Below are 22,880 nucleotides of genomic sequence, written 5' to 3' on the forward strand. Positions count from 1 at the left end.
CACCGCAACCTCTGCCTCCCGGGTTCAAGTGATTCTCCTGCCTCAGCCTCCCGAGTGGCTGGGATTACAGGCATGTGCCACCACGCCGGGCTAGTTTTGTATATTTAGTAGAGACATGGTTTCTCCATGTTGGTCAGGCTGGTCTCGAACTGCTGACCTCAGGTGATCTGCCTGCCTCGGCCTCCCAAAATGCTGGGATTACAGATGCCTGGCAAGAGTACGGTTTTAATGGAGGAGGGGGCTTCCAGCAAGAGCCAGGTCAAGGGATCAAGCACGAGGTCCCTCGGCCTGCCTGTATTTGGGGAGAGTGCTAAGGAGGGAAGGGCAACAGAGGTGGAGGGGAGGAGGTGTCTGGAAATGCTTGGGCAAAACCGTGGGGGTCTCGGGATGCCAGCTAGGGCATTCCGTGGGTACTGGGGAGCCTCTCAGGCCTTCAGAGCACAAAAAGGACATGTTTGTCTTGTATCTTAGGAAGGCCTCTCTGGCTGCCCTGCAGAGAATGGCTTGGGAGGGGTGGGAATTGAGCAAGCAGCCCAGTAGGAAGAGAAAGCAAGAGAGGTGGCTTTAACGGGTTTTCCCAGGTGCCTGCCCAAAAGCAGGGAGGGTGTGGAAAGCAAAGGGTGTCGTGGTGGAGAGAGAGGAGAGGTGGCTGTTTGCCCATGTCCACCACCATATATCTGCCACAATGGGCACAGCACCTCAGCCAGCTGCCTGCACCCAGGAAGAGGGCAGTCTCCAGACTTGGGGACGTGGGGGTGAGGGTGGGGACACAGCAGCTGAGGGTCTCTGTGCCCAGGCAAGGGCAGGAGCAACCTAGTCCCATACACAGACCTGTGTACACAGAGACATGCAGACATTACCAGCTCTATGGGTCCCAGCAACTCTGCTCAAATAATGTTTCCAGAAGAGTTAGTGAAAATATATATTTGCCACCAGAATTCACTGGGACCCCAGAGCCAGCAGATGTGGCTGGAAATATCCCCTGCTGTGTCCTCTAGCCTCCTGCTGCATCTGGGCCATCAGTTGGACTGGAGAGGCTTGAGGGGCACATGGTCTTCCTCAGAGGCACCATCTTCATCCTTGGGTGGGGAAGCCAGGACAGGGTTCTTGAGAGTTCCTGTTAACAGATGGCAAGCACTGTAGCTTAATCCTCGAGTGTGTCCCCAGGAAGCAGGCACCAGGGAAACAAGGGGCCACAGTCATGAAAACATGTCATGCCATGGGGACAGCCTCAGCAGTTCTGGAGGCCAGCAGTCCCTCTCCCTGCTTCCCTCACTCCACAAGCATTTCCCAATCTCTTGCCATATCAGGGGCTTCCCAACACCCCCAGGAGCTTAAAGTGCCTGGAGGTGACAGACTTGTGTGTCAGAGATCAGAACACCTGAGACATGCTGGGGGGAGCTCAGAGGAGAGAGGGGACCCATCCCGCAGGGGAGGTGGCAGATTTGGACACCCAGAGGGGAGGAAGAGCACTTCTCACAGAGACAAATCCAGAGATGAACCAAGGAAAGCAAAGAACAAGGGGCACTGCAGACGCCACCTTGGATGGAGGTGTGGGGAGTGGGTTAGACAGCTTTGGGCCCTGACCTCCGCTCTGAGGAGTGCAGCCTTCCAGGCAGCGGGAGGCATTGTGTAGTGTGGGCTGCATGTAGTTTTTGTCCACATTAGCAGGACTGGAATGGGATAAGGTGCAGGCTGGGCCACCCTGCAGTGGTGCAGAAGCAGAAGTGAGAGGCAGGGCAGAGGGATGAGTGGCCGCCTGAGAGGTCAAGGACACTCAGCTCCAGGTGGGAGAGTCGGTATAGCGGGGGGAATAGGCTGAGACTCAAGGCCTTCTACCTGGGTAAGGAGGGGGTGAGGTGACATACATGTGACCTGCTGGGGCAACCCCAAGGCAGCTCCTGTTGGGAATGTCACATTGGAGGCTCCAGCAGGCAGTGGGGTGTGGAGTGCTTGGGGCAAGATGAGGGAGGGACAAGATGACTTTCAGAGGTGACTTTCCTGGCATCGTAGTGAAGGGAGGGAGATGCAAAGAGAGGGTGAAGGGAAACCTGTTTGTATGTGAGGCCATGGTCACGGCCCAGGAGCCTGGGAAACCAGCAGGCTGTGGGGCAGAAGAGGCCAGAGTAGCCTCCCTACAACAGGGGCCATAGGTGACTCAGGAGGCTATTGTGGGGGACAACAGGCAGAAGCAAGTGAAATTTGTCAGGAAAGAGATGGAGAAAGGAGAGGAGGTGAACCAGTGGAAGGTGGGAGCTATTGAAGGTTCTAGAAAGAAAGGGTATGCAGGGGAGACAGCTAATCCTCAGGCCTCTGAGGGTGGGAGGAAGGAACCGATCTTGGTGGAGGCAGCAGGGTGGGGACAGGAGGGGCCATCACTACACTAGAATGGAGAGGACACAGGCCACGGACATGGGGGAGGCATGGGAAGTGGTTTCTCAGAGGTGGGGGACTTGGGGTGTGAAGGGGCTGAGGGCCTATGCAGGGCAGTTCCTCTGAGGGTCCAGGGAGATGCTGCCTCTGTTGTGGGCTGTGCTGTGACACAGCCCTTCCTAACTTATTCCCCTGCTGAGTCCCCAGGTTCAGCCCAGGCCTGGCTAGGGACAGACCCTTGATAATCAATTGAATGGGCAAAGGCTGTGACTGACTGGCATCGGAGAGAGGGCAGCCAGAGGCTGGGCTGGTGGAAGCGCTAAGAGCCTCAGAGGTTTTCCCTGGTTCCTGCCTGAAAGCAAGGTGTGGATGGAAAGGAAAGGAGGAAACCACTGTTTTAAGGAGGCAATCCCTGTAAGAGGAGCTGGTGTGCAGGGATCTGCAAAGTGACTATGAGGAGGTCTCTGGGTCCCGCCCCAGACTCTCCAAGGCTTTGTGGCCAAGCAGCAGAGACACACACCCCAGGGCAGAGGCTCCAGTCGCCAGCCTACTTACGAGGGACGCCTGCCCCTGACGGGTCCTCACACAGCGTAGGCAGCGTCTGCTCCCACGAAGCCCAGTTCACCTCCTCCACCCTGAGGGCAACAGAGGAGCTCTGAGGTTTGCCTGCTTTGACCGTGCCCCCCCACCCCAGAGAGGGGCCTGGCCCCCCAAATTGGGAGACTACACAGAGATGCTCTGGTGGACACAGAGGCCCTGAGGAGGACAGGCTTTCTCTCTGCAGGGTTCTGGGCCACCCACTTGGAGCCCTGTCCTGTGAGGCAGGTGCCCACTTGCAGGAATCAGCATCCATTGCTTCTGGCTGCTCACAGCAGCCTGGGTTGCCCAGAGCAACTAGAAAAGAGGAATTCAGATCAGGTGTATCTGTGCTCCCGGGTTCTGGGGACTTTCACGGCTGTTCCTCACGCCTGAGACTCTGCTCTCTCTGCTCATCTGCTCTCTCTGCTCTCTGCTCTCTCTGCTCATCTGCTGCCTCACGACAGTATCTGTTTTTAGCTGTGTGTTTGTCGCTAGGTTCCCTCTCCCAGTGTCCCAGCCTTTCCTGGACACAGAAGGGCACGTTCTCCATGGAAGGGGTTGTAGCTCCGAGATCAGGCTGGCAGAATTGGAGGTGGGGGGACACAGAGCAGCCAGGGCAAGGCTAGAGTGCTGGGAACCCAAGGGTCCCTCTGACTTCTTGGCCTCCTTACTGTACCACATTTCAGGCTACAAGGAGGAGTCTGAGATCACCAGGAGGGGATCTTCAGTTTAAGCCACTGGGACAGGCAGATGGCCAGTCATGTGGCAGCCATGGCTTGTGAGATCCAGACCCCTGACCTCATCTGCTCAGGCTCAGTCCCTGGTGCTCTTTGTACCTGCCCTTCCCACCAGACCTGGCTCCTGGCAGCTGTGCCCCAGGGATTGCTGGACAGCAAGGCCCCAGGAGACCCTCCCGCCACTCACTCACCTGAAGCACCAGCGCTCATCGGCGCTGCCATCTGGCTTAGTGCCGACGGTCAGCATCACGCCTGCCCGCTGCTGCTTCTTCCTGCACCACCAATAGCCATTCTCCATCTCCAGGACAGAGATGGCTTTCTGGGGACAAAGGATGCATCAGACAGAACGTCCTGGGACCCTGCCTGGGGGCAAAGGCACACAAGGCAAGCGGAGCAGGAAAGTGCCCTGCAGCACTTCACAGTATAACCCAAAGTCAACTAAACACACAGATTCAAATTCGACTCCAACATCCGATTACCTGTGTGGGGTTGGGCCCTCAGCCTCTCTGCATCTTGGTTTCCCTATTTGTAGACTGAGGACAAAGTGCCTCAGACAGCTAATGGGAAGTCTGTACGTTATAAGTACTTGACAGCTACTTGTTCTTACATCGTTCAGGCTCCAGATGGCCACACCACCAGGAACAGAACTTCATTTGCTCACCCCACACATGTGCCTGCCCAGAGGCATACCAGTGAGTCAGGTGGGGCACAGAACCTTGCAGAGGAGGGCACCGAGGCTCAGAGGAGATAAATGACTTTCCCCAAGATCAACAATGAATTAGCAGCAGGGTGGGGCATGGTGGCTCACACCTATAATGCCAGCACTTTGGGAGGCCAAGGCAGGTGGATCACCGGAGGTCAGGAGTTCAAGACCAGCTTGACCAACGTGGTGAAACCTTGTCTCTACTAAATACAAAAAGTTAGTGGGGGTGTGGTAGCACATGCCTATAATCCTAGCTACTTGGGAGGCTGAGGTGGGAGAATTGCTTGAACCCAGGAGACAAAGGTTGCAGTGAGCCAAGATTGTGCCATGGCACTCCAGCCTGGGCAACAAGAGCAAAACTCTGACTCAGAAAAAAAGAAAGAAACTGGACAACAATGATGATAATAGTAGCTGGTGGCACATTGAGCACCTACTTGGTGCTGGACACTGTCCTGAGTACATCTATGAGCTGCTTAAGGAGGAGGGAGTAATCCCAGCACTTTGGGAGGCAAAGGTGGGAGGATCACCTGAGGCCAGGCAACATAGTGAGACTTTCTTCTCTACAAAAAATAAAAATATTAGCCGGGTGTGATGTCAACTGCCTGTAACCCCAGCTACTCAGGAGGCTGAGGAAGGAGGATCACTTGAGCTCAGGAGGCCGAGGCTGCATTGAGCCGTGATCGTGCCACTGCACTCCAGCCTGGGTGACAGAGCAAGACCTTGTCTCCAGGGAAAAAAAAAAAGGAGGAGGAAGACTGACAAGGTAGAGCTGCCCAACCCGGCACCCCCTGGCTAGGGAAGGCCCAACTCTGCAGGGTCCAGAGCACTCCCCACCACCTGAGTGCGGGGTGGGGTGGGGTGGGGGCAGGGAGTCTCTCTGGGGGCACCTGCAGCTTCCAGATGCTCCAGCTGTCAGTGGCGACACTGTTGACGGTCTCGCTCATGAGGGCGATGAGCATGTTGAGCAGCAGGATGTAGGTGAGCAGCACGTAGGCCAGCAGCAGCAGCAGCACCATGCCACGGAAGTGCAGCTGTTCCTGGAAGGCCAGCTCGCCCATGCCGATGGTGAATTTGAAGAGCTCCAAGGAGGCTTCCAGGATACCCCTGTACGGAGCCCTGTTGCCCTCATCCTCCTGTCCCTCCACGGGCTGCACCAACTCTGTGACATTGGGGCCTGTAGGAGCTTCGGGACGCCAAGCCTCCTGGCTCAGGCTCACCAGGGCTATGGGATGAAGGGAGAGGGGTTCTCAGCCCAGGAGACTGGCAGGCAGCCTTGAGAGTATACAGGGTGGACAAGGAACGTGGGGAAAGGGAAGGGGGCCGGAGGGAGCCTTTACCTACAGCGAAGCCGAAAAGGAAGACTAAGTAGATCAGAAGGAAGCGCAGCAGGTCCCGCAGGATGACCTAGAACACATGTGCCCAGGGGCCAAGGTGGGTAGCTGGGCCACCAGTCACGGCCCCAGACCCCTGCCTCACCCACAGCAGCATGTTTCCCGTGTACACTGCACATACACACACATACTTATGCATGCGTGGGCCCTGTGGAGCCACACTGAGCAGAGGAGTCTTTTAAAAATATATCTCAGATCTGGCTGGGTGCAGTGGCTCATGCCTGTAATCCTAGCACTTTGGGAAGCTGAGGCGGGCAGATTACCTGAGGTTGGGAGTTCAAGACCAGCCTGGCCAACATGGTGAAACCGTTTCTACTAAAAATACAAAAAATTAGCCGGGTGCAGTGGCACGCCTGCGCCTGTAATCCCAGCTACTCGGGAGGCTGAGGCAGGAGAATCGCTTGAACCCAGGAGGCAGAGGTTGTGGTGAGCCAAGATCACACCACTGCACTCCAGCCTGGGCTACAGAGTGAGACTTCGTCTCAAAATAATAATAATATATGTATGTATATATGTCTCAGATCACATTGTTTTCCTGCTTAAAACTTTCCAGCAGCCAGGCATGGTAGCACAAGCCTACAGTGCCAGCTACTCAGGAGGCTGAGACAGGAAGATTGCTTTAGCCCAGAATGTCAAGGCTGCAATGAGCTATGATTGTGTCACTGCACTTCAGCCTAGGTGACAGAATGAGTCCCATCTCAAAAAAAAAAAAAAAAAAGAAAAACCTTCCAGGGTCACAAAATTAAATATAGAACTACCGTATGACCCAGCAATTCCATTTCTGGGTATGTATATGCCCAAAAGAATTGAAAGCAGGGACTCTAACAGATACTTGTACACCCCTGTTCATAGCAGCATTATTCACAAAGATCAAACGGTGGAAGCAACAGGTGAGTGGATCGACAGATGAATGGACGCACAAAATATGTATCTACACGATGGGATACTACTCAGTCTTAAAAAGGAAGGAATTGCTGGGTATGGTGGCTCAGCCTGTAATCCCAGCACTTTGGGAGGCCAAGAGGGGTGGATCACCTGAGGTCAGGAGTTCAAGACCATCCTGGCCAACATGGAAAAACTTCATCTCTACTAAAAATACAAAAAATTTGCCAGGTGTGGTGACACATGCCTGTAGTCCCAGCTACTTGGGAGGCTGAGGCAGGAGAATCACTTGAACCTGGGTGGCGGAGGTTGCAGTGAGCCGAGATTGCACTACTGCACTCCAGCCTGGGCAACAGAGCAAGACTCCATCTCAAAAAAAAAAAGAAAAAAAAAAAAAGAAGGAATTTCTGACATATGCTACAACATAGCTGATCCTTGAGGACATTATACTGAGTAAAATAAGCCAGACATTAAAGGACAAATACTGTATGATTCCACTTATACAACGTAGCTATGGTCGTCAAATTCGTAGAAACAGAAAGTAGAATGGTGGCTTCCAGGGACCGGGGGAAGGAGAGAATGGGGAGTTGTTTTTAATGGGCATTGAGTTTCAGTTTGGGATGACAAGAAAGTTCTGGAGCTGGATGGTGGTGATGGTTATACAAGAGTGTGAATGTACTTAATGACACTTAGCTGTATATTTTTAAAAAAATGGTTAAAATGGGCCAGGCACCGTGGCTCACGCCTGTAATCCCAGCACTTTGGGAGGCCAAGGCAGGCAGATCACCTAAGGTCAGCAGTTCGAGACCAGCCTGGCCAACGTGGTGAAAACCTGTCTCTACTAAAAATACAAAAATTAGCCAGGCATGGTGGTGGGTGCCTGTAATCCCAGCTATTCGGGAGGCTGAGGCAGGAGAATCGCTTGAACCCAGGAATAGGGGTTTGCAGTGAGCCGAGATCATGCCATCGCACTCTAGCCTAGGCAACAAGAGCAAGACTCGTCTCAAAAAAAAAACAGTTACTTTCTACGTTAGATGTATTTTACTACAATTAAAAAAAAAAAAAAAAAGCCTCTGGGGGCCTCCAAATTCCTCCCCGTGGAAGGGGCCCCTGGCCCTTCCCTTCCTCCCAACCTCCTCACCTCCACCCTCCTGCCATCTCCCCAGCCACCCAGCCTCCTCGCCCTGTCCCAAGCACCCCAAGCTGCTTCTGGCTCACGGCAGCCATTGCTGTGCCCTCTGCTGAGAATATCTCCTCCTCACCCTGCGGTGGCTGAATCATTCTTTCAGGTCTCAACTTAAACATCCCCTCTTTAGAGAGGCTTCCCAGACCATCCCATCTAAAGGGTGCTTGATCCTAGCCATTCCCCATCACATTGTCCTGTGCATTTTTTTTCCTTCATAGAATTTAGTAGTGTGGAGTGTTCTCAGTTGTTTTCTTAAGGTTTTCATTTCCTCCCACCAGAACATCACCTTCAGGGGAGCAAGGACTTGTTTTGCTCTCTGCTATATTCCCAACATCTAGAACAGGGCCCGACCCACAGTAGGCACTCCCTAAACATGTGCTGAATACATAAATGAACGCAGTTACATGCCCGCGCCCACACATCCCGGGACACAGACACGCAGATGAGCTTATGCACATATTATTTTCTCCTTGCATGTGGAAGGATGCACATGCTCCCGTGTGGACACCTGCAAACACACATATGTGCATGTGTTTGCATGTACATGCAGAACCCTGAGAGAGGTATATGCATGCCTGTACTTAAGCTTCCATCCAGCAAGTATCTGGGTGCTGGCACGCAGGCAGATGTACACATGCCCTCCTCTGCCTAGGATAGCTATGGAGGAAGGCTCTTGCCTGATGAGGCCAAAAGAGTCCCTCTGGACCACCCCCTTCTCTCACCTTCTGGATCATGACACTGTAGATGCCTGTGTGCTGGAAGCCACGTGTATAGTAAAGCAGGTTCAGCCAGCCCAGCACCAGCGCAGACACAAGCAGGGGCAGGTACCACTCGATGGCCAGGAAACATAGCACCTGGGACAGCACTGTGAGCAGGGACTGGAACAGGCTGTATGGGAGCAGGATCCAGGTGGGCTTGCTGGCCACTTGGCTTCCTGAGCCCCCACTGGCCTGCGCTGACCAAGGTCCTGACCTCCATCTTAGGCAAGACATTTAACCTCGGCGGCCTCAGTTCCCTCCCACTGTAAAATGGGCATCATAATAATGATGCCTGACACATAGAGTGTTTTCAAGGACTCAGTGAAACAGGTGTGTGCCGAGGCCTAGTAAATGTCACTATCACCATCTACAGTGATAGGAGCACAAAGGGCCCCAGGCTGGACAGCAGTCCAGACCCCTGGGTCTGGCCTGTACACAGGTCCCGACTTCCTGGGCCCCGTGTCCTCGCCTCTAAAGTCAACCTGGTGCCTTCTGCCACACCTGCCCCTTCCAGGCCTCAGAGACAGTTGAGGGGAGGAGGAGTGAGAATCCACCTACAAGAGGATTTCAAAGTAGCTGTCTATGAACGACATCCAGATGAACAGGTGGCGCCGCCAGAAGTACCACAGCTGCGGAGAGAGGACAGAGGGCTGTGAAACCTGCTCTCCCGAATGCCCCCTGCTGGCCTGGCTGAGCGGGAGCCTGTCACCCCGGCTAGGGCTAAGTCAGCAGCTTTGGTTTTGGGGGACTCATGAATACTTCTGATAGCTGAGATAGCTTGGGACTCTTTTTCCAGAAAGAGCAGCCACCTAGGCAAGGCCGGGGGGTACAGATGAAGAACCTCTGCACTGCATGCAGGAAGGGGAAGGACGCCTTTCCCTTCCCTTCTCCCTGGCCTCACAGGGAGCACCCATACCCCAGCCAACCTGGGTTTGGTGCCCAAGTTCTGCCCACTCTAAGGAGGTCCCAATGTCTTGGTGTCCAGCCTGTGTCCTGCAGGCTTACAGCATTTCCCACTGAAGAGGCCCTACTGGGTGGATTGGCCTGAACCCCACCTACCCCCGGTCTCTGTGCTCCCTAAGAGGGGAACTTCCCAGCCGAGGGGCCTGGCTGGGGACAGGGGCTTCCAGCTCCATTCCTGGGGGAGCAGAGCGTGTACTGCCAAGGAATCAGAGAAGTTATCTGCTACCCCGAGGAACCCCAAAAGCATGGCAGAGGGTTGCCGGGGACTCAGAAAGCAAGGCCAGAACCTCTGGCCCTCAGCTTCGGTGAGGTTGGTTGTTCTGGATGGGACCGGCTATTGTCAGTGAGGGGATGCAGCTAACTTGCTCTAAGCCTCCTGAAGCAGAATTCTAGGTTTACTTCTTGGTGGGAGAAGGGGAGGGGCACTCACCTGGCCCACGAGGAGGTAGATCCCCGCTAGCAGGACAAAGATGTGGCCTGCCAGCAGCATGGAGTTTCCAACCTCCGCTTTCGGGTGGGCGGCGGCCTGCTGAAGACACACTCAGATGAGACCTAGGGCTTTGGGTCCTCTCTCGAGCAGCTCACCCTTGAGAGCTGAAGCTGAGGGCCCACTCTGAGCCTGAGCTGTGGAGAACCCCTCAGAACAGCAGGGGAACATGGGCTCCAGGGAAGGACCACCAGATCCTGAGAGGTACATTGTGTAGCATTTCAATGTGGCGTCTGAAGCCAGACTGCCTGAATTCAGATTCCCTCTCCACACCACTTTCAGCCTGTGTGACCCTGGACAAGTGACTTAACCTCTCTGTGCCTCCCTTCCCTCTACTGTAAACTGAGGGTGATTATAATTCACCATCTCAGGGGTTTTGGGGAACATTAATTAGTCAACACATGTCCATCACCTAGAATCCTTTTTCACATACAGTGAGCACTCAGTAAATCTTCACTGTATCACTGTTAGCACTGGGGTGCTGGCTCCCATAAGCTTGGGCATGTCACTCCAGCAGCCCTGCCTCAGCACTATTACTGCCCCATCTTCCCCCAGGGTTGTTTCAAGCAGGCCTCCCCCAAGATGTGCCCCCCACCCACCTCCCGCCCTTGCCTTCTTCAGGGCAGGCTGATGGTAGGCAACAGCGGTGAAGATGAACATGTAGATCAGATTACACAGGAAGTTTAAGAAGAACCTGGGGATGAGCAGATCCCATTTCGCCTGCAGCAGTTTGTTCAGGGGCTCCAAAACGACCATTCGGTGTCGGTGCTGGGGTGGGGAGGGGAGAGCCACGGGTACAGTCAACAAGTGCAAATAGGCTGCCCACTCCATGTCAGGATCAAAGCAAGGGCCCAGGAAATGAGGAGAGAGGACAGGGAGCAGGCTTCCACACCCCAGGAGCTCCAAAGGACCTCACCCCAACCCTCCCAGCTACAGTGTGACCAAGGGGCTTGCCCTCCAAATGAGATGCTGGTTAACAGAGAGGACCTGGATGGTTGCCACAAGGCCCTTGGCATGATCCCCATGTTGGATGGGACTGGAGTATGGACTGAGTATGGGCCCAGTATGGGTCAGGGTCATGCCTACTGGGACATGCAGCCACACCCCCACTGGCACAGGAACGGGGCAGATATGGTCCAGCAGGCAGCTCCAATTTGTGGACCTTGCTGGGAGCTCTGTTGGGTCCTCTATGTGCACCCACGCCCCTGTGGGCTCACCGGACTCTTGCAATGAAAGGCGATGATCTCTAGCACCGAGTTCTCCTCACAGCTGTCCACAGAAGCCAGGTCATACAGCGACACCCGGACAGGCCCATAGCACCACTCAGTGAACTTTCGGGAAAGGTGGCTCAGTCCTGAAAACTCGCGCTGCAGGATGTGCCTGAAAATCTGCAGGGTGGCCATACGAGCTTGCCTTTATGGTCCCCTCCTGGCACTGATCCTGGACCAAGGCTGGGAAACACCCAGGACCCTGCAGCTGCCCACGGTCTGCAGAGCTGCAGCTGACACGTGCACATGCGCCCGTACATGCAGGTCCTTGTGTGTCTAAACTCTTAAACACACACACACACAGCTACATCTGCCCCAGCCTGCCAACCAGCCTGGCTCTTCCTTCCCCTCCCTAACCCTGTGGCCTTCCTTGAACTCCTCAAATGGCAGAGAGATCCTTAGCCCTGGGGTCTTTGAGGCCCCGGAGATCAGAGTCTACTAGCTGTATCTGTGTGTGCAATTTCATGGTTAGAATCCAGAGTTTTCAGCAGACTAGAAAGTGGTCCCTAATCCAAACAGGTTAGGAAGCATTCTGGTTTCACACGTGAGGAACGGGAAAGGAGGAACAGATCAGGGCACTGATTTCATAGGCTACACAGCAGTGCCTCTAGACAACAAAGTGAGGTTCACACACCCCAGGGAGCACTCCAAGAAACTTGGGAGGGCAGCGAAAAAGGGTTAAAACTTCTATTTATGTTTATCGTTTCCTTAACCTTTCAGAAATCTCCGCCGTAAGCCCATGAGACCAGCCCTGGTGAGCTATTGGCAAAAACTATTTGAAACAGGTCATTGGTAAGCTATTTGGAACAAAGTGGGGGCCGCCTCATGTTTACTCTTCCTACCAGAAAAACTTCCAGCTAGTCAAAGCCTTAGCATTAAAAATGCAGCTGCAGGCTGGGCGTGGTGGTCCATCCCTGTAATCTCAGCACTTTGGGAGGCTGAGGCAGGCAGATTACCTGAGGTCGGGAGTTTGAGACCAGCCTGACCAACATGGAGGAACCCCGTCTCTACTAAAAATACAAAATTATCCAGGCGTGGTGGTGCATGCCTGTAATCCCAGCTACTCGGGAGGCTGAGGCAGGGGAATCACTTGAACCTGGGAGGCGGAGGTTGCAGTGAGCCGAGATTGCACCACTGCACTCCAGCCTGGGCAACAAGAGCGAAACTCTGTCTCAAAAAAAAAAATGCAGCTGCAAAAGTTTGGAAAAGAATATGGGTATGAAGATTATATATATACTATATATAATTATAATCTATAATATAATGTATACTAGTTATATATTATGTACATATATATAATCTTGCAGCAGGAATTAGACAATAGCAAAACTAAGGAAAATTAAAGGAAAAGATAATTACACTTGCAGAGTATAAAAATTTGTAAATTCTGTATGGCAAAAAAAAAAATCATAAAATTCAAAAAACAAATGATGAACTAGGAAAAATTTTACAAGTGCTATAGTAGACAAAATACTAAATTCATTATAAAGTTATCAATAAATATGCAGAAACAGAATAGCAAAATAGACAAGAGATATAAAAAGGCGATCTCTTAATAAAGAAACCCAAACGACTTTTAAAAATTCCCAATGTTTGGCTGGGCGCCGTGGCTCACGCCTGTAATCCCAACACTGGGAGGCTAAGGTGGGCGGATCACCTGAGGTCGGGAGTTCGAGACCAGCCTGACCAACATGGTGAAACCCCATCTCTACTAAAAATTCAAAAAATTAGCTGGGTGCAGTGGTGTGTGCCTGTAATCCCAGCACTTGGGGAGGCCGATGCGGGTGGATCATGAGGTCAGGAGTTCAAGACCAGCCTGACCAACATAGTGAAACCCGTCTCTACTGAAAATACAAAAAAAATTACCCAGGCGTGGTGGCAGGTGCCTGTAATCCCAGCTACTCAGGGGGCTGAGGCAGGAGAATTGCTTGAACCCGGGAGGTGGAGGTTGCCGTGAGCTGAGATCGTGTCACTGCACTCCAACCTGGGTGACAGAGCGAGACTGTGTCTCAAAAAAACAACAACAAAACAAAACAAAACAAAAACAAAATTAGCTGGGTGTGGTGGCACATGCCTGTGATCCCAGCTACTTGAGAGGCTGAGGCAGGAGAATTGCTTCAACCTGGGAAGTAGAGGTTGTGGTGAGCCGGTGTCACGCCATTGCACTCAGCCTGGGCAACAAGAGTGAAACTCAGTCTCAAAAAAAAAAACAAAAACAAAAATCCCAATGTTTTATAATGTAATATATTCAATAGTTCATATACAATTTATAAATAAACACACATATATTAGAGGTACATACTGAAAATTTTCTTACTAACAGGAGTGTTCCATTGAAAAGCAGAGAAGCCACTGCTCTTCACCACCCCTGGGCTCTTTCTGCAGAAATTTTGGGGTGAGACCTACTGCTTCCTGGAGAGGGAAAGTGGGAAGGGGACAGCCACTCACCTCGATCTTGCCCTCCTTGGCGGCCAGCTTCAGAGGTGTGAGATCCTGCCGGTTACGGATGTCCTCAAGCTGCACGGTGGGGCAGAGGCGGGCCCCAGCTTGGAGGAGCCCATCGTACATGCTGGTCACCAGTGCGATGTTCTCAGCTGAGTTGTCTGAGATCATCACTAGGGCATGCAGGACTGTGTTGCCCTGGGAGTCAGTGGCCTGCAGGCTGGCGGGCTGGTGTGGGTTCTCCAGGAGGTAGCTTACCACATCCCATTGCTTGGTGCAAGCGGCCAAAGAGAGGGGTAGCTCACCTGCAGGCCAAGAGAGCAGCTTGGGCCCCAGGCCTCCTGCTTTCCATCTGCCTACTCCTCATGCTCCTTGGACAAAAGGCCGGCCCTCCTTGAAGCAGATCAGGCTTCTTTACCACTGAAGGGAGCAGAACAGGGGCCAGCCAACCTGCTGCCTTTTGCTGTCTCCTTTGCCAGAGCCCAGGCACGCTGCCTCTTTGTTCAGGCTCTGCCTGGTCAAGTCACATGCCAGTGCTAGCAGCCCACTACTCCCTTCCCTGGGTCTGGGTGCATGCCCATCTTGTGGCCAGACGAGGATGAAACATCTCTTATGACAAATTAGTGCTGGATGTAGTGGTGCAACTGGTAGTCCCAGCTCGAGAGGCTGAGGCAGGAGGATTGTTAGAGCCCAGGAGTTTGAGACTGGCCTGGGCAAAAAACAAACTGCTTTCGCAGGCAGCCTAGTGGTTAGAAGCAGGGTGTCGGGGTCAGACAGACCTAGGTTTAACTGCCAGCTCTGTCATACACTAATCATATGACCTTGAACAAGGCCTTACCCGCTCTTTGCCTCAATTTATCCAAGAAAGGCTCACTCACCGAAATAAAAGCAAGTCCCTTGGCCCTTCTGGAAGAAGCGGCCACAGGCCTGGGCATGCACATTGGCCCCATTCTCCACCAGGAGCTTCACACACTGCAGACTCCTCTTCTCAATGGCGATGTGCAGAGCGCTGTGGCCTCGGTAATAGTCATCTGTACACTGGGCATTTACCAGGGGCTGAGGATTGCCAGAGTCCCGGTCGATCTGCAGCAGCGGCAGAATGCAGGCGTTGACCCCATCCTTAAGATTCAGCACAGCCTTCATCAGACACGTCTTACCTGTGGAGCCCTCTGTGGGAAGAAGGGAGGGTAAGGGGCACAGTGGTGCTAAGACCTGGAGTGGCTGGACTGCCCGATAGCTGGTATAGCAAGCCTGGCTCCAAGTCCCCCTTGGGAGGACTAAAAGAGGTGCTACACATAACTGGTGGGAGCACAACCATGCTATAGGGTATTAAGGCTCCAAGTAACACATAAGAAATACCAACAGGTATGACTACAATTTCTGCCCTACAAACTAAATGTCTTTGTTTTTCTTTTTCTTTTTTTCTTTTTTTTTGGAGACAGAGTCTTGCTCTGTCACCCAGGCGGAGTGCAGTGCCGCAATCTCAGCTCACTGCAAGTTCTGCCTCCCGGGTTCACGCCATTCTCCTGCCTCAACCTCCCCAGCAGCTGGGACTACAGGCCCACACCGCCATGCCCAGCTTTTTTTTTTTTTTTTTTTTTTTTGTATTTTTAGTAGAGATGGGGTTTCACTGGTTAGCCAGGATGGTCTCGATCTCCTGACATCATGATCTGCCCGCCTCGGCCTCCCAAAGTGCTGGGATTACAGGTGTGAGCCACCGCACCTGGCTTAGACACTACATTTCTAAGACATAAGTCATCATTCATGAAATGCTGTCTACACGAGAATATTCAGAGCAGTATTTGTACATGACTTCACCACTTAATGTCTCTCTCCCCTCTGACAAGTCACGTGGCCTCTCTTAACCTCAGTTTTCCCTACTGTAAAATGGGAATGTTCCAGGGTTATTGTAAGGTTCAAAGGGAATATAAGGCCAGGCACGGTGGCTCACACCTGTAATCCCAACACTTTGGGAAGCCAAGGCGGGCGGATCATGAGGTAGAGTTCGAGACCAGCCTGACCAACATAGTGAAATCCCATCTCTACTGAAAATATAAACATTAGCCAGGCAAAGTGGTGCGCGCCTATAATCTCAGCTACTCAGGAGGCAAGGCAGGAGAATTGCTTGAACCCGGGAGGCGGAGGTTGCGGTGAGCTGAGATCACGCCACTGCGCTCCAACCTGGGTGACAGCGTAAGACTCCATCTCAGGGAAAAAAAAAAAAAAAAAAAAGGCCGGGCGCAGTGGCTCATGCCTGTAATCCCAGCACTCTGGGAGGCCGAGGCAGGTGGATCACAGGGTTAGGAGATTGAGACCATCTGGCTAACACAGTGAAACCCTGTTTCTACTAAAAAAATACAAAAAATTAGCTGAGCGTGGTGGCGGGCGCCTGTAGTCCCAGCTATTCAGGAGGCTGAGGCTGAGGCAGGAGAATGGCGTGAGCCCGGGAGGTGGAGTTTTGCAGATCATGCCACTGCACTCCAGCTTGGGCGACAGAGCAAGACTCCGTCTCCAAAAAAAAAAAAAAAAAAAAAAGGAATAATATAAACAAAGTGGATAGCACACAGAGGGCCTGGCACACAACTAGTTGAAGCCAAAAACTACGAACAACCTAAATGACCATTGATAAGTAAGGAATTGGTTAACTAAATTATGATAAAGGACACAGTGGAAAACTCACTCTGCAGTTGTCAAAGTGACTAAGTTAGACATGTACTGAAATGGAAAGTGCTACAAGATGTATTAAGTGGAAGAAAAGCACATTACAAATTAGTATATATGTCAAGACCTCATTTATGTAAATATATACTTATGTATTAAGAAAGTCTGAACAGGACGGGTGCAGTGGCTCACGCCTGTAATCCCAGCACTTTGGGAGGCTGAGGCAGGCGGATCACGAGGTCAGGAGATTGAGACCATCCTGGCTAACACGGTGAAACCCTGTCTCTACTAAAAAAAAACAAAGAAAAAAATTAGCTGGGCATGGTGGTGGGTACCTGCAGTCCCAGCTACTCGGGAGGCTGAGGCAGGAGAATAGTGTGAACCCGGGAGGCGGAGCTTGCAGTGAGCTGAGATCTCGCCACTGCACTCCAGTGTGGGCGACAGAGCAAGACTTTCTCAAGAAAAAAGAGAAAGGAAGGGAGGGAGGGAGGGAGGGAGGGAGGGAAAGTCTGAACAGGTGCTGCACGGAGGCTCACACCTATAATCCCAGTACTTTGGGGGGCCAAGGTGAGAGGATCGCTGGAGCCCAGGAGTTTGAGACCAGCCTAGGCAACATGGCAAAACCCTATCTCTCCAAAAATAAAAAAGAAGAAAGAAAGAAACTCCAAACAGATGCATTCTCAAACCATTAATAGGGGCCCAGGATGAGAGACTGTGTTTAACCTTGGCTGTATATGTTTCCTTACTGTTGAATCTTCTAGAGTACTTACGTTATTTTTCTTTTTTTTTTTTTTTTTTTTTTTTTTTTTTTTTTTTTGAGACGGAGTCTTGCTCTGTCGCCCAGGCTGGAGTGCAGTGGCCGGATCTCAGCTCACTGCAAGCTCCGCCTCCCGGGTTTACGCCATTCTCCTGCCTCAGCCTCCCAAGTAGCTGGGACTACAGGCGCCCGCCATCTCACCCGGCTAGTTTTTTTTGTATTTTTTAGTAGAGACGGGGTTTCACCGTGTTAGCCAGGATGGTCTCGATCTCCTGACCTCGTGATCCGCCCGTCTCGGCCTCCCAAAGTGCTGGGATTACAGGCTTGAGCCACCGCGCCCGGCCACGTTATTTTTCTGATCAGCCCAAATAATACAGATATTTAGATTTTCGGCAAAGAGTGCTTTGAGATGGGTTAAGTATATGGTATGCCCATTATATATTATATCTCAACAACACTGTTATTTAAAAAAAAAAAAAAAAAAGATTGCTTTGGGTTTCCATTCAGCCACTGCAATGGGCTAATGGGCTAAAGGTGACAGAGGTAGCCAGGAGCTCTGAGGGGTGGGTGGAAGTGGGAGGCACAGCCAAGACCAACAGGAGGCCATCTTTGATTAGCTCCCCCAGCAATAATTCTAGTGGGAGGGCTGCTGAGAACACTCACTCCTCGGCTCCTGACCAGGGATCACGCCCACCCAGCCCACCTAACTATCAGCTTACAGGATGCCTAGCCTTGGATGCACAGGGCAGGGTCTACCTGTGTATTCCGAGTCGGTGAGGTACTTGCTGGTCTTGCACAGGTACTCTGGAAGTCCAGCCAGATCCTCGGGGACACCCCGGGAGACCGCATTGAAGAGCCGATCTCGGTCAAATCGGTTTGGATCCGGCTGACTGTGGAGGATGTTGTTTGTGACTCATGCTGGACAAGGACCACAGGCCCCTCCAAAAGCCCTTCATCCCAGGGAGCCCTTTCAGGGAGTCCTTTACACACTGCACACCCCTCAGGCCCAAGAGCCCAGTGAGAGCCCTTCTGAGGGCCTCTATCCACCTACAGCCAACCAAGGAGACCCCGGGAGAAGGAAAAGGGGCCTGTCCAGGCACTAAGCTGCTTCATCCCCATGACACCAGTCATCACAGACACTTTTCAGCATCAGGTGCTTGTCATGTGCCAGGTGCCTTGATGTACCATCTCTCAACAGCCTCGATATCCCACTGGGTCTCCTTCAGCACACACAACTTGTGGTGGCTCTTGAACTTGGGCCTGGGTCTGGATAGGGCTGTGGGAGGTCCCCGTAGACTCACAGTGGCTGCATGCTCACTGCCCTCAAAGAAAGAATGGAGAAAAGCTCCCTTCTCCTCTCAGAAACCAGCTATTAACTACAGAATATTCTGTGTCTTTCATCTTCACTTCAGCCCTGCCGGTCGGAAACCACTCATTTTGCCTTTAGATAAGCAAGGAGGTCATGTAGCTTGCCAAAGTCACACAGTGCCAAACTGGGAATCTCAGCAGGGCTGTTTAACTTTAGACCCTGACTCTGAACCCCCAGAGAGATTCTAGGCTTGGCAGCAAGAAATTTCCCAGAAACAGAGCATTACCTGGGCCTAACACTGGGCCCAATGTTGAAACATATCAGACACCACCGAGAAGGCACACTTAAGGAGAAATCTCTCCCACAGACCCCAGAAGGGGTCTGGTAGCTTATCCCAATCTAGCAGCATCTGGTGACTGGAAGTGGGAAGGGCATGAGTCATTCCCTCCTGGCTCCTGGGCTGTGTTACTATTCACAGGGGCCAACTTGCCTCTGGGGCTTCTGGCACCACCACCAGCAGATATGCGAAGACAAATAACAGGGGGTGCTATTTGATGCTTTGTGTACCCTCAGATCCCAGCTTAACTTCTCTTGTGGAATGGGTCGACCAAATAAAAGTTGGTGACAAGGTGACTGTTGGGATCAGTCACTTTTTTTTTTTTGGAGACAGAGTCTCACTGACACCCAGGCTGGAGTATGGTGGCACAATCTCTGCTCACTGCAACCTCTGCCTCCTTGACTCTGGTGGGGATTGCAAGGGTTGACTTTTTAAGCCAACAGCTATGACTGTAATTACAGCCAGGCTTCCCTCGTCAGCACCAGGAAGCCACACATGACCATGACGGCTCTATCTGCTGCTGACAGGAGCCCTGTAGACAGTCTGGCTCACAGAAGTGGCCATTTGGACAAATGACTTTCTGTCACCAGGGTGGCATCATGGTCCTGGGGTAGAGAAGCCCAACGAGGGCACAGATTGAGGCACTGAAGACATCGAGGGCCCATCCTGCCTGTGTCGGGCAGGCTCCACAGCTCCCAGAAGCTCCTCACGCAACCTCCCCTACCCTGGTGCTGAATCTGACCACAATCCTCCAGCACAAACAGGAAGCGGCTCTAGCCTGGGAGGCCAAAGCTGGTGGCTGTACCTCAAGCACCTCAAGCATCAAGGGAAGAAGGGGCTTCTGTGGCAGAGTCTAGCCTGGCCCATGAAGATTCTCCAGTCTCACTGGGCAGGCCCCCACCCCAGGCAGGGAGGTAAGTGGTGCCAGATGCAGCAGGACTGGAAGCGGGACTCTCAGGAATATGGGGCTCACACAATCTGAATTGGTGGAAAGACCACAGGAAAATCAAAGTGCAGATGACTCCAAGCAGAAGCCCATTATCCTCAATCCCACAGTTCACGTCCCCTGAGTGACAGGCTCAGCATTGCAGAACTGAGGAGAGCCTGGGACATTTCCAGATGTCCTTGATTCTCACTGGATGGAGTGTGGATCCTGCTGCCTTCCCCAGCAGGGACCATGACAGGGGTGGGAGTTGGCCTGAATGGGGGATTTGAGGGTCAGCTGAGGACTTAGAGCTCAAGAATGTATCTCACAAAGAACATGACCTCAGAAGGCAGAAGGCCAAGAATGGGGAAGCCTCTGGAAAGAGCAATGCCAGATAGCAGAGCAGAGGTCAGATGGTCAGGCCCAGGAGCCATCAGAGGCAGACTGAGGACGCCACAGGCTGTGGGAAGGGGCACTGGTGCTGGGCTGGTCAATGAGTCTCACTCCGGGTTCTCTGCTGGAGCTGGCCAGGGGACCCCCTTTTCCCTGACCCCACTTGTTGCCTCACCTGGCACCTGCTCCCTTTCCATACTTGAGGTTCACTTTTATCTGAGGGGCGAATTTCCGGTCCTCGCCCTGGAACGGTGACTCCATGGGAGTCAGCCCGCTCCCCAAAGCCGGCTTTACTTCGTCCACCTCAGCGCCATCTTCTTGGCCTCCATCTAATGTCTCCAGCCTGAAAACTGGAGAGCTGGGGGGTACGGTCATCCTAGGAGGAGGAGGCTGCTCAGTCCAGCCAGGACCTCTGTGGAGATGGAGATGTCAAGGGTCCCGTCTTCCTCCCAGCTGCGGGTCGGTGTTGGCCTTACTGGAGCCTGAAAAAGGAGGTATTAGGTTGATGCAAAAGGTTGGGCGCGGTGGCTTACACGTGTAATCCCAGCACTTTGGGAGGCTGAGGCAGGCTGGTCAAGAGTTCAAGACCAGCCTGACCAACATAGTGAAACCCTAGCTCTACTAAAAAAAATACAAAAGTTAGCCAGGCATGGTGGCTTGTGCCTGTAATCCCAGCTACTTGGGAGACTAAGGCAGGAGAATTGCTAAACCCAGGAGCTAAGATGGCACCACTGCACTCCAACCTGGGCAATAGAGCAAGACTCTGTCTCACAAAAAAAAAAAAAAAAAAAAAAGGAATTGCGGTTTTTGCCATTACTTCTCATTACTTCTAATCGCAAAAAAGCCAAGCGCAAGTAGGTCCACCCGCTGTGTGGGAGCCCAGCCGCAATACAGGGGAAGTGGGCCAGGAGGGATGAGGAGCAGGGGTGAGGAGAAGGAGGGAAGCCTGTGGTGTGAGAAGCAGGGAACCAACAGGGCCACCCCTTTGATGTTGTTCCCCAGGGAGAGCCATGACTGTCCCCGACTTTTCCTCTGGGACTTCCTGGTATCTGAGGGGTCGCAACCCCTGTTCCCGTTTGCATTAACAGCACAATCCTTTCTTCACACAACATCTTGCCTGGCGGCCAATATTCCAACAGAGAAAAGTGCGATGGCTGGGATGGGGCCAGTCACTCAACCCCTCACCACAGAAGGGGAGCTCTAAGGAGAAATAATTGGGAAAACCACTAAACTATCAAGCCCTTCATTTTGCTGCCAAGACTACTAAGGCTTAGAAGGGGGAGTGGCTTTCCCAAGGTCACCAGTCGTTGGCAGAGCCGGATCTGACACCACGCGTCTACCATGAGGTTCCTCTTCTGTTCTCAAAGTCTTTCAGGGTCTGTCTATATTTTCAGTCTGATTCAGCTCTGAAGGCATCGAATGCCACCTCTGTGCCTCAGGGCCTCTGGGGGCTTCACGAGGGGAGGGAGGCCCCTAGCCTGTGGCCCAGGCTGTCTCCACCACCCTGCCTTGGGCCCTAGGCTGGCCTAGGAAGCTCAGCAAACAGCACAATCTCACCCTCACAGGAAAACTGAAACCACAGCCTCCATCACTTGGCAAGGGTGGGGCCTCGGTCAGGGATGGGCAACCCCCGTGAGCCCAGTGAGCAGGATCAGAAAGAAGAAAAACAAGTCAGAGAGTGGTAAAGAGACAGAAGGGTGGAGAAGGGGGCCGGGGGCAGAGAGCAGAGAGGAGCAGCAGCAGCAGAGGGAAGTGGAGAGGGTAGGCTGGGATCAGGCCCTGGGGACCCACGTGGGGCATTTTCCCATGGAAATATGGGAGGCGGGGAGCTGTCTGACTGCCTCAGTTTGCAGATGTGACCCACCACCCTTTCTACGCACACTGGGGCAGGAGGGCGTCCTTTCTGTTTCGTACCATTTAGCCCATCTCTGTCCCCAACCAAACCCTGGCCCATTCCTCCAGCCCAAGACTCCCAAGCCTCAGCAGCAACAGCTGTCTGTCCAGCCCCTACCCCACCTCCTGGGACCCCCACCCACCCTGGCAGCAGAGGAAGGGGTGTGGAGGTCCAGGGAGAGGGAGCCGGAGCCCCACACAGACCCTGACTCCAGGCTGTAGAAGCCAGGAGCCCACTAGCCTTCCCCACCCCATCATTCGCTGTCAGGCTTGAGGACCCGGCCCCCTCCAACATCCCCAGCATTGCTCACCGACTTACTGCGCAGGCTGAAGCCTGGGTGTGGCGGCTGCTGGGATCCTGGAGCTTCTCGGTGGCAGGGGCTGCGGGAGGAAGTGAAGAGGGGAGGGGCTGCGGGCGCTGACAGCGGAGGAGCCGCGGAACCTCCCTCCCCAGCTCTGAGCACTGAGCTCCAGCAAGCAGGTTCTGGTCTCTGGGTCACCCTTAGCCCACCTGGCCAGCTGGCACGGTGGAGAGTGGGAGCTTAACTCTCCCCTGTCAGGACAGGCTAGCCACCACAGACTGACCATCTGGACACACCCTGCTGCGAATCAGGCCCCGCCCCCACCCCTCCCCCATCTAACCACTAAGGTCTCAGTTGGGGGTGGGTAACAATCAGAGGCAGCCCTTGGATGCTGGGGCCTTGCCTCCCATGGAAGCTGCCATGGATGGGGGATTCTTCCTCAAGTACACTGACAGCTATCCCCTCCCATTCTCCACCACCACACGCCTTCCAGCAGCCATATAGCCCATAAATGGGCCTGAGTTGACCCACAGC

The 22,880-nt window shown here is 53.1% G+C and overlaps 1 protein-coding gene across 3 annotated transcripts; it reads right to left on the reverse strand.

Annotated features, from left to right (window-relative positions):
- Window positions 1-908: 908 nt before the first annotated feature.
- Window positions 909-22,652, reverse strand: TRPV2 (transient receptor potential cation channel subfamily V member 2). 3 transcript variants are annotated; one of them, XM_008010468.3, is made up of 15 exons: window positions 22,364-22,652; window positions 20,327-20,633; window positions 17,944-18,077; window positions 14,648-14,938; window positions 13,776-14,074; window positions 11,277-11,447; window positions 10,672-10,827; window positions 10,003-10,101; window positions 9,168-9,238; window positions 8,574-8,739; window positions 5,730-5,796; window positions 5,280-5,614; window positions 3,881-4,008; window positions 2,929-3,008; window positions 909-1,117 (listed from the first exon to the last, which is right to left on the reverse strand). In XM_008010468.3, the coding sequence occupies exons 2-15, from the start codon at window positions 20,524-20,526 to the stop codon at window positions 1,020-1,022; spliced, it is 2,295 nt and encodes a 764-aa protein (XP_008008659.1). In that variant the 5' UTR covers window positions 20,527-20,633; window positions 22,364-22,652; the 3' UTR covers window positions 909-1,019. The 3 variants fall into 3 exon arrangements, with proteins under 3 accessions (XP_008008659.1, XP_008008660.1, XP_008008658.1); XM_008010469.3 differs by having other exon boundaries at window positions 10,003-10,098; window positions 22,356-22,652; XM_008010467.3 differs by having other exon boundaries at window positions 22,356-22,652.
- Window positions 22,653-22,880: the final 228 nt, after the last annotated feature.

The sequence above is a fragment of the Chlorocebus sabaeus genome, chromosome 16, assembly GCF_047675955.1.
Source record: "Chlorocebus sabaeus isolate Y175 chromosome 16, mChlSab1.0.hap1, whole genome shotgun sequence".
Taxonomy (NCBI): Eukaryota; Metazoa; Chordata; class Mammalia; order Primates; family Cercopithecidae; genus Chlorocebus; species Chlorocebus sabaeus.